The 11,377-nt window shown below is 47.1% G+C and overlaps 1 protein-coding gene across 1 annotated transcript; it reads right to left on the reverse strand.

The window, feature by feature from the left end:
- Positions 1 to 886: 886 nt before the first annotated feature.
- On the reverse strand, positions 887 to 5,101 carry LOC129846943 (zinc fingers and homeoboxes protein 2-like). Its single transcript, XM_055914756.1, has 2 exons — positions 2,435 to 5,101; positions 887 to 1,978 (listed from the first exon to the last, which is right to left on the reverse strand). The coding sequence occupies exon 1, from the start codon at positions 4,920 to 4,922 to the stop codon at positions 2,445 to 2,447; it is 2,478 nt and encodes an 825-aa protein (XP_055770731.1). The 5' UTR covers positions 4,923 to 5,101; the 3' UTR covers positions 887 to 1,978; positions 2,435 to 2,444.
- Between the last annotated feature and the right edge of the window lie 6,276 nt (positions 5,102 to 11,377).

Genomic DNA, 11,377 nt, shown 5'->3' on the forward strand with positions numbered 1-11,377 from the left:
ATACTTCCTTTTGATCTGTATTTTATAATACATACAGGGGTCCTCAAATAAATAAATGATCCTCGGCATGACTATCTAAAAAACTATTCCATATGTTAGTTTAATTAGAAACCCAGCCCTGGGCCCTGGGGGTTGAGTATCTCTCTGAGTAGTGACCCAGCCCTGGGTCCTGAGGGTTGAGTATCTCTCTGAGTAGTGACCCAGCCCTGGGTCCTGAGGGTTGAGTATCTCTCTGAGTAGTGACCCAGCCCTGGGGGTTGAGTATCTCTCTGAGTAGTCACCCAGCCCTGGGTCCTGAGGGTTGAGTATCTCTCTGAGTAGTGACCCAGCCCTGGGGGTTGAGTATCTCTCTGAGTAGTGACCCTGCCCTGGGCCCTGAGGGTTGAGTATCTCTCTGAGTAGTGACCCTGCCCTGGGCCCTGAGGGTTGAGTATCTCTCTGAGTAGTGACCACTGCCCTGGGGGTGAGTATCTCTGAGTAGTGACCACTGCCCTGGGGGGTGAGTATCTCTGAGTAGTGACCACTGCCCTGGGGGTTGAGTATCTCTCTGAGTAGTGACCACTGCCCTGGGCCCTGGGGGTTGAGTATCTCTGAGTAGTGACCCAGCCCTGGGGGTTGAGTATCTCTGAGTAGTGACCACTGCCCTGGGGGGTGAGTATCTCTGAGTAGTGACCACTGCCCTGGGGGGTGAGTATCTCTGAGTAGTGACCACTGCCCTGGGCCCTGGGGGTTGAGTATCTCTGAGTAGTGACCCAGCCCTGGGCCCTGGGGGTTGAGTATCTCTGAGTAGTGACCACTGCCCTGGGGGGTGAGTATCTCTGAGTAGTGACCACTGCCCTGGGGGGTGAATATCTCTGACCACTGCACAACGGATCACGAGACATCCTTCAGTTGGTTGTGTTTTATTGAGTTACAGCAGACGGATAAAAAAAAAAAGAGCAAGCAAAGAGATTCTTGGTAGCAGTACAGTATTCCAGATACATGTGTGAACATGATTCACTAATAGAAGAAGCAGGAAACTCAAGGAGCGAGCCATTGAAATGGAGCCTAACTACACCTAGGATATCTAGAAAGCCAACACGAGAAAAGACCAGTTACTGATGCAACGGACGCTGCAATTCAAAAATGAGACTGAACTACAAAAACATGTACAGTGCATTTTCTTGTTGTTTTTATTCATGTCCATTCTGTGTCTGACTGTCGTCCCAGGTAGCAGTAGCATTCAGCATGAGAGAGGGAGAGAACTGTTTTTATTCATGTCCATTCTGTGTCTGACTGTCGTCCCAGGCAGCAGTAGCATTCAGCATGAGAGAGGGAGAGAACTGTTTTTATTCATGTCCATTCTGTGTCTGACTGTCGTCTCAGGCAGCAGTAGCATTCAGCATGAGAGAGGGAGAGAACTGTTATTGTAATGTAAGTAGGTGATTCTTAGCCCGGGTAGCAGACCTGTTTGTGCCATCATTCCACTCCTTGTCATATGCCAACATCTGGTACCCAGGCTAGGTGATTCTATGGTCTGGTAGAGAACCACTATAAACCCTTTAGTCCAATGGATGAACTCACTGGTTATCAGATCACAGGTGTTACTTGTCTATCCACTTGAAATAAGTGCCAGCTGTCAGTCACTAAATGTTTTGTTAAAAATATTTACCAACTGATGAATTGGTTTACAATTAACATCATAAAAACCAAAACATTCCTCTTTTAGGGGTTATCGAATCCTGTTAGAAATGTAAAAACCAGCAACCCTGAAAATGTTTACAAAGCTTTTGCAATACAGAAAAATATGTACAAGGGCCCTTTTTTTATTAAGTGTAATAATAATGATGCATCAAGTCCAGCTTTGGCACTCAATGGTCTTGCCAGTCAGTGTTCGGAGTGGACTGTCCACCGTGCTGATGTCACAGGCCAGGGAGGAAATCATTGGTTCCAGATTCAACAATCTGGAGAATCTTCTGCCTGAGAAACTCAGTATCCTCTGAAACAAAGTAAAATGTCAAAACACAGACTTGTTATACAAATGGCTGACTACACCCTTTGTTGTTAACTTCACATTGAGTTCACCTATCATTCTGCAGTTAACATACCCATACAGCAGGCTATCAGAGGTGCTTTTCTGTTCACCAGGAGGGAAAAATCCCCAGTGATAACCACATGTGTATAATCTCAATAGCCTCTTCCTGCCAAGATGTTTTTCTGAAGGCTAAATTACAGGCATCCCGGGTGGTTCAAAGCCACAGCTGCTAGATTGTTGCTAGCCATCGCTCTGTTAAAGGGGAAACCATGACACTACTACATAACCAGTTCCCCTTCATCTGGGACATCTGTTTTGACTGAGTTACTTACAGGCATCAAGACGAGATCATTAACACTGAAATACATCCTTATCAAAGGAATGATAAACTTGCTGTACAGTAGCTTCTCATAGACTCACCGTGCTCTTCTCATCCAGTCACCCGACCAGGTTGGTCTCCCATCAGCACCTCTGGTTCTGATCCCATCTTCTGGTTCTCCAAAGCACCTTTAGTCTCGTCCCCTACAGCCATGGTCACCTTCACCCATCTGCTTCTGTCCACGTTGGCCTGTCCATGTTGGTCCCTGCTGATGTCTGTCATACTCTGGCCCAGCTTACTGGTAAACCACTGGACTATGTCCTGGTTGATGAGTTTCGACTGCAATGGAAGCTTCTCTGCGTCTTCTGCTGAAAGCAGTGTCGTCTTGGCTTCTGTGAAGTGCTGCTGGAGAATGCTGCTTGGGGGTCGTTCAGTGATCCCTGACGAGCTCTGACCATTGTGTCCTGCTTTGCCGTTGACTTTCTGGAACTGTTCCATCCAGTCCAAGGTTCCATTCTTCAGGGCGGATCGGTTTTCCTTGAACCAGCGGACAATCTCTGTGCGAGACAAACCTGTCTGTCCCTCCAGCTGGCTGTACTCCTCTGGCGACGGCCACTGGGTCTGGGTGAACACCTCTTTGAGAAGCCCTAGGGATTTCCTATCGATGGGCTCAGGACTGGTGGAAGTGGTGACGATGGGAAGAGGTGAGCGCCGGACTTTGCTGTCCTGTTCGTAAACACCATTCAGTATCCCTCGTTGCTCCTCAAGGCTCTTAGGACCCATGGAGTTTGCCAGGGCTTGCTCCAAGTTGTCCCGCAGTGCTCTGCGCTCGGAGAACCAGCAGTCGATCTCAGTCTTGGAGAGCCTTGTGTCCACAACAAGGTTGTCAACGTCAATTTCAGTAGGAGAGCTGGTCCTCTGAAAACTCTCCTCTAGCATCTTGAGCTGCTCAGAGGATTTGCCTTTGAGCCTCTCCAGGAGAGGAAACTGGGTGGGGACAGCCTTTTTGGGCTGACTGTCTTTCGATGCCTGTGGCTCAATCTTGATCACCTGTGGCGCCACCTTGTGATTGAGGAGTCGTTGCTCACTGAACCACTTCTTGATTTCTCCTCTAGAGAGGCCGGTGGACTCAATGAGGCGGTACACTTCCTCCTCTTCAGGGAACTGGCACTGGGTGTAACTAGCTTTCAGTACAACAATCTGGTCCGGGGTTTTATTGGAGTCTGAAGTGAAGCTGGGTTTAGGCGAAGCCACCAGTCTAGGTGCCTGAATCGTTTGGATTATGGAGGGACGTTTGATCTCTGAAGAGGCCACTACTGGAGCTACCAAGGGTCGCTTAACTGACTGCACGACCTGGTTTGCCATGGTTAGTGTGATGGGAGAACAACTGACAGCTGAGCCGTTTGCAACCTGCGTCAACACATAACTGGTCTGTCCCAGGAGGTTGAAGGGGACGGATTGAACTAGGGACTGTTGTCCTTTGGTGGACTGGGCCATCTGGGCACCGCTCAGCACGGTGAAGGTGGTCTGTGGGACTGACTGGATGGTACCGTTGAACATCTTCTTCCGAGCTTCTTCCACCTCTTCAGGGGACCAGCTGATGCCTTGCTTCAGTCTCTGGAGGGTGAACCACACCTTGATCTGCTCCTCGGGGTGCTTGGAGGCAGCGGTAAGCCAGGACAACTCCGCTTGGGTCGGGTACGGGAACTTGGTGAAGGATGTGATGAGTGTCATGTTACTGTCCAGTGAAGGGTTGTACTTGGAGGTGTTCAAAGGGACAGCGATTTTTGGTACTAAGTTGTAGTTAGGCGGGCGCTGAAGAGAAGGCATGATATGAGAGATGCCATCTTTTAGGGTCGCTTCTGGGATGATCACGGTCCCGTTCACATTCACGGCGGCGATCTGCTTCCTGGGGAGCTCGGGGTTGAGTCTGTCCGGTTGACTTTCTGTGAATAACCGTTTGTTGTCTGTTTTTGGCTTACTAATCTTCACTGTGGTGGATTTGCTCAGGGGGAAAGTGGCAAAGTCTTCTCCAGTCAGAAAGCCGTTGGTTGAATCACAGACGACAGCGTTGCTGGTTCCTTCTATCGACTGCTCTAGGATGGTCTGATTGTTCAGTTTGATTCTCTTGAACTTAAAGTTGCTCTCCCCTGGATGACACCTCTCGTTGTGCTCTGTCAAGGTGTCAAACTTCTTTGTGTTGAAGTTGCACACAGCACACAGGTAGAGCGGGTTGAGAATGACATTGGGGTGATTGGAGTCCACGTGTTCCTTGAACTCATTCAGGTTCTGCGTAGAGAACGGACAGTACTTGCATTCATAGCCTCCCTGCTGCTTCCTCGGAGGCCTTGGATCCACCGCATTAGGTTTCTCAGGGGCCGGCGACTCCCGACGTGAACCACCAGGCTCTGTCCCAGAGCTCCAGTCCTCTCCAGGAAGCATCTCTGTGGAGCCATTCACCACTGTGCTTTTGTCATTCGCCGATACCTCCACCTCCATCTCACCTGGATCCTCTTGCCCCATCATGTCATCACCTCTAAAAACAGCATCAGCTCTACAAGGGGTCGTGGTCTTCCTTCGGCTGGCCATGGCGTGCGTAGGTCACCTGGGACTGTTAGACGGATGTTGTAGGGGAAATGAGGGGATGTTTGTCTTGTGAAGAATATGCACTTGTTCCTGCTGACTGTTAATGTCAGCTCCAATGAGGGAATTCATGAGACTTCATCCCAGATCACCCAACCTGGGGGAGAGAGAGAGGAGAAATTAAACAAGGACATCCCTGCAATAACCTGAAAACAGACCATATTAAAATCCCAAACCGCCGGTTCAATAGTCTGCATCATTTTTCTTCCTCTTTTCTACTTAACATCAATGGCCGTGGTAATAAGGCCTAACTCCGCAATGAACATGTCCCTCAACCATTGTACATATTCAGAGTCAGTGTTCTCCATCCCTCTGTCACAGGGCCTAGCTTGTCCCTTCTGTGACAAAACAAGCATTTCAAACTCAATGACGGTAATCCTGGAAACTCAAAACTGCTTCCGATCCCATCTCCATAGTAACAGATTACGTGTCATCTCTCTGTTAAAGCTGCAATATGTAACCGTCTCCCTAGTAACAGATTACATATGTCATCTCTGTTAAAGCTGCAATATGTAACCATCTCCCTAGTAACAGATTACATGTGTCATCTCTCTGTTGAAGCTGCAATATGTAACCGCCTCCCTAGTAACAGATTACATATGTCATCTCTCTGTTGAAGCTGCAATATGTAACCGCCTCCCTAGTAACAGATTACATATGTCATCTCTCTGTTGAAGCTGCAATATGTAACCGTCTCCCTAGTAACAGATTACATGTGTCATCTCTGTTAAAGCTGCAATATGTAACCGCCTCCCTAGTAACAGATTACATATGTCATCTCTCTGTTGAAGCTGCAATATGTAACCGTCTCCCTAGTAACAGATTACATGTGTCATCTCTGTTAAAGCTGCAATATGTAACCGCCTCCCTAGTAACAGATTACATATGTCATCTCTCTGTTGAAGCTGCAATATGTAACCGTCTCCCTAGTAACAGATTACATGTGTCATCTCTGTTAAAGCTGCAATATGTAACCGCCTCCCTAGTAACAGATTACATATGTCATCTCTCTGTTGAAGCTGCAATATGTAACCGTCTCCCTAGTAACAGATTACATGTGTCATCTCTCTGTTGAAGCTGCAATATGTAACCGTCTCCCTAGTAACAGATTACACATGTCATCTCTCTGTTGAAGCTGCAACATGTCACTTTTATGGGCAACACACAGAAATGTGTTAATAGATCTGTCACTCATTGAAAGCAAGTCTAAGAAGCTGTAGATCTGTTCTGTGCGCAATGTTCTTTTTTGTGTGTATCATTTACGGTTTTCAGTTTTGTACACTAGGATCAAACAGCTGAAAATACAATATTTTTAGTTATGGAAAAATATATTTCGCAGCAGTTTACATGGTACAATGATTCTCTACTCTATACTGGCTTGTTTTGTCACAAACTGAAATGAAGCGAACTACTTGAATTTTAGCAACCAGGAAATAGCAGAGTGATTTTCCCACAAAGTGCATCTTTAAAGGCCTAAAGCCAGTAGTACATACACCCAAAGCCAAGACAGCACCATTTTGGTGCAACATACTGTAACTAAATCTGACAACGCACCAAAACAGAATTGGCTCCAAGGTAACAGATGTGAAAAACTTCAGCGTAACCTTAAAGATGCAATATAATACAGTACATGGATTTAATTTCCCTGGGCAGTTCTTTTTTTATGAAGCGATAGAGGAGCTAATTCAAGAGAGCGTGAAAGAAGTCATTGATATTCTAGTTGCCTCATGCATTACCAAATCACATTTCCATGCAACAAAACTGGAAGGGAGAAGGTGTTTTTATGTAACAAACATGAGTCTTTTATAAGGGCCGATGTGTTCCGACCTCCAGCAGTGACTGAACTGGTAGAATCTGCTGGACAGGACAGCAGGTAAGTGATGGTAGGAGGACTTTAATAGAAGAGTGGGCTTTGTGTGATGAATGGTGAATAATGTAGCTTTTGGCTCCAAAATGAAGATACATATCTGTTTTCACAGTAGACTGCCTGACCTCGGATCATTTATCAGTTCACTAAATCAGGAGAAAGCGATCAAATATCACATTTCACTAACTGCCGCTCTTCAAACTCTTCAAAGATGGCTTTGCTGTAGAAAACCCATTTTTCTTCACAACGGTGACTAAGACCCAGTGGTGCTTTAGATGAGAACCAACATGTTTCATTTCAGGAACAACTGTTTAGAACACAGAACATCATGTTTCATTTCAGGAACAACTGTTACAGCCTACTGTTTAGAACCCAGAACATCATGTTTCATTTCAGGAACAACTGTTACAGCCTACTGTTTAGAACACAGAACATCATGTTTCATTTCAGGAACAACTGTTACAGCCTACTGTTTAGAACCCAGAACATCATGTTTCATTTCAGGAACAACTGTTAAGAACACATAACATCATGTTTCATTTCAGGAACAACTGTTACAGCCTACTGTTTAGAACACAGAACATCATGTTTCATTTCAGGAACAACTGTTAAGAACCCAGAACATCATGTTTCATTTCAGGAACAACTGTTACAGCCTACTGTTTAGAACACAGAACATCATGTTTCATTTCAGGAACAACTGTTAAGAACACATAACATCATGTTTCATTTCAGGAACAACTGTTTAGAACACAGAACATCATGTTTCATTTCAGGAACAACTGTTAAGAACACATAACATCATGTTTCATTTCAGGAACAACTGTTACAGCCTACTGTTTAGAACACAGAACATCGTGTTTCATTTCAGAAACAACTGTTTAGAACATAGAACATCATGTTTCATTTCAGGAACAACTGTTAAGAACCCAGAACATCATGTTTCATTTCAGGAACAACTGTTAGAGCCTACTGTTTAGAACCCAGAACATCCATGTTCCATGTTGTTGGTCTGGTGGTCAGGGCTCTGGTAAGAGATGGTCTCAGTAGAACATCATGTTGGTCTGGTGGTTCAGGGCTCTGGTAAGAGATGGTCTCAGTAGAACATCATGTTGGTCTGGTGGTTCAGGGCTCTGGTAAGAGATGGTCTCAGTAGAACATCATGTTGGTCTGGTGGTTCAGGGCTCTGGTAAGAGATGGTCTCAGTAGAACATCATGTTGCTCTGGTGGTTCAGGGCTCTGGTAAGAGATGGTCTCAGTAGAACATCATGTTGGTCTGGTGGTTCAGGGCTCTGGTAAGAGATGCTGCTGTGGCGTGTCGGGCTGGGCGTCTTATCCCTGTACTGCTGTGGCGTGTCAGGCTAGGCGTCCTATCCCTGTGCTGCTGTGGCGTGTCAGGCTGGGCGTCTTATCCCTGTGCTGCTGTGGCGTGTCGGGCTGGGCGTCTTATCCCTGTACTGCTGTGGCGTGTCGGGCTGGGCGTCTTATCCCTGTGCTGCTGTGGCGTGTCGGGCTGGGCGTCTTATCCCTGTGCTGCTGTGGCGTGTCAGGCTGGGCGTCTTATCCCTGTGCTGCTGTGGCGTGTCAGGCTGGGCGTCTTATCCCTGTGCTGCTGTGGCGTGTCGGGCTGGGCGTCTTATCCCTGTGCTGCTGTGGCGTGTCGGGCGTCTTATCCCTGTGCTGCTGTGGCGTGTCGGGCTGGGCGTCTTATCCCTGTGCTGCTGTGGCGTGTCAGGCTGGGCGTCTTATCCCTGTGCTGCTGTGGAGTGTCAGGCTGGGCGTCTTATCCCTGTGCTGCTGTGGCGTGTCAGGCTGGGCGTCTTATCCCTGTACTGCTGTGGCGTGTCAGGCTGGGTGTCTTATCCCTGTGCTGCTGTGGCGTGTCAGGCTGGGCGTCTTATCCCTGTGCTGCTGTGGCGTGTCAGGCTGGGCGTCTTATCCCTGTGCTGCTGTGGCGTGTCGGGCTGGGCGTCTTATCCCTGTACTGCTGTGGCGTGTCAGGCTGGGTGTCTTATCCCTGTGCTGCTGTGGAGTGTCAGGCTGGGCGTCTTATCCCTGTGCTGCTGTGGCGTGTCAGGCTGGGCGTCTTATCCCTGTGCTGCTGTGGCGTGTCAGGCTGGGCGTCTTATCCCTGTGTTGCTGTGGCGTGTCAGGCTGGGCGTCTTATCCCTGTGCTGCTGTGGAGTGTCAGGCTGGGTGGAGAGGAGCGCACAGCTATACTGGAGCCAAATTAAACTTGCATGAGGTCCCAGCCGACGCTTTGTGTCTCATATCATGTCCTCAGCTCACTGTCTCGGAGAGCGCGAGTCTGACTCTGCTCTGGAGACCTACTCTGTCCACTCATATGCTCCCAGCCCGACTGACACATACTAACCCGGGCCAGCAGATACCAAAGTAACTCCCCCAATGGACACTGCTGTGGTGACTCGCTGCTGTATTCATGGGCTTTCATTATTTGCTTCCAACAGGAGAACATACATTAACAGGCTGATCCACGTCATTAATCAATCCTGACGATTAGGCTGCCGCAGATGTTTCATGTTCTGTAACTGATGTTGACATCCGTAGGACGATGGATGACTCCCTGTCATCAGATCACTAACGTCGTTCCATCTGACACAATAACAACCAAGCTCAAGAGTTAAGGACTTCACTCTGCTGTGTGTCCAGGAATAGTAACAGCTGGCCAATGAATCCCTACAAGTGTGAAGCTGCCGAGTCAGAGACTGTCAAAGGACCTTTCTATCCGGCCAATCAGAGACAACACTATGACTCATGAGTCCATCACACCATCACTACAGCCCTTCCATATCTACCATGACAACAAGACAGTTGGTAAATGATAAAATACTGAAGAGCAGAATGGATCCACCTGCTGAGTGGCGAGACACTTTCAGAGCAGCCTTCATCTGAGGTGACAGAAACACACGTCATGGTGGGTGTGGGGAGGGGGACAAGGTACAGACCACTGTTGCTAGGATAACGGAGTGGACAGGAAGAAGGTAGGCATTCCATCCAGACTGGCTCATTGTTCCATAGATCTGCTGTATTCAGTGAGGTGAAGTGTTCAGAACTTTGACAGCAACAGAAACGCAAATAGAGGTGACTTAATTCCCTATTCTACCAGAGAATTATGTCTGATCTAGACAATGCATTTCTATCTGAACTTTGTGTAATGTTGTGAAACATTGCGGCGTTCTGAACAGACCCACAGCTGCAGTGTTCTAGAGGAGGGTGATGTGATGAGAGAGAGAGAGAGAGAGAAGCTGTGTGGGAGGAGACAGTGCTCTAGAGGAGGGTGATGTGATGATAGAGAGAGAGATAGAGAGGCAGAGAGAGCGAGAACAGAGAAGCTGTGTGGGAGGAGACAGTGCTCTGCTAACACTGCATCCCCCAGCAGGGGGCTGAATTTGGGAACTTCACAGAATTAATTTAAATCTCATCAAATGGTCCCTGAAAAAAACACTGTAGCTCTGCATTGAAACTGGCAATCACTCTATCCCTGTTTTACTTCCCACGCTATCAATCACTCTATCCCTGTTTTACTTCCCACGCTATCAATCATTCTATCCCTGTTTTACTTCCCATGCTATCAATCACTCTATCCCTGTTTTACTTCCCACGCTATCAATCACTCTATCCCTGTTTTACTTCCCACGCTATCAATCACTCTATCCCTGTTTTACTTCCCACGCTATCAATCACTCTATCCCTGTTTTACTTCCCATGCTATCAATCACTCTATCCCTGTTTTACTTCCCATGCTATCAATCATTCTATCCCTGTTTTACTTCCCATGCTATCAATCACTCTATCCCTGTTTTACTACCCACGCTATCAATCACTCTATCCCTGTTTTACTACCCACGCTATCAATCACTCTATCCCTGTTTTACTTCCCATGTTATCAATCACTCTATCCCTGTTTTACTTACCATGCTATCAATCACTCTATCCCTGTTTTACTTCCCATGCTATCAATCACTCTATCCCTGTTTTACTTCCCATGCTATCAATCACTCTATCCCTGTTTTACTTCCCATGCTATCAATCACTCTATCCCTGTTTTACTTCCCATGCTATCAATCACTCTATCCCTGTTTTACTTCCCACGCTATCAATCACTCTATCCCTGTTTTACTTCCCATGCTATCAATCACTCTATCCCTGTTTTACTTCCCACGCTATCAATCACTCTATCCCTGTTTTACTTCCCACGCTATCAATCACTCTATCCCTGTTTTACTTCCCACGCTATCAATCACTCTATCCCTGTTTTACTTCCCACGCTATCAATCACTCTATCCCTGTTTTACTTCCCACGCTATCAATCACTCTATCCCTGTTTTACTTCCCACGCTATCAATCACTCTATCCCTGTTTTACTTCCCACGCTATCAATCACTCTATCCCTGTTTTACTTCCCACGCTATCAATCACTCTATCCCTGTTTTACTTCCCACGCTATCAATCACTCTATCCCTGTTTTACTTCCCACGCTATCAATCACTCTATCCCTGTTTTACTTCCCACG

The sequence above is a fragment of the Salvelinus fontinalis genome, unplaced genomic scaffold (genome assembly GCF_029448725.1).
Source record: "Salvelinus fontinalis isolate EN_2023a unplaced genomic scaffold, ASM2944872v1 scaffold_0661, whole genome shotgun sequence".
In the NCBI taxonomy this organism is placed as follows: domain Eukaryota; kingdom Metazoa; phylum Chordata; class Actinopteri; order Salmoniformes; family Salmonidae; genus Salvelinus; species Salvelinus fontinalis.

Coding starts and splice junctions, on each gene's coding strand:
- LOC129846943 (XM_055914756.1), bottom strand. CDS start 4,922: ATGGCCAGCCGAAGGAAGACCACGACCCCTTGTAGAGCTGATGCTGTT.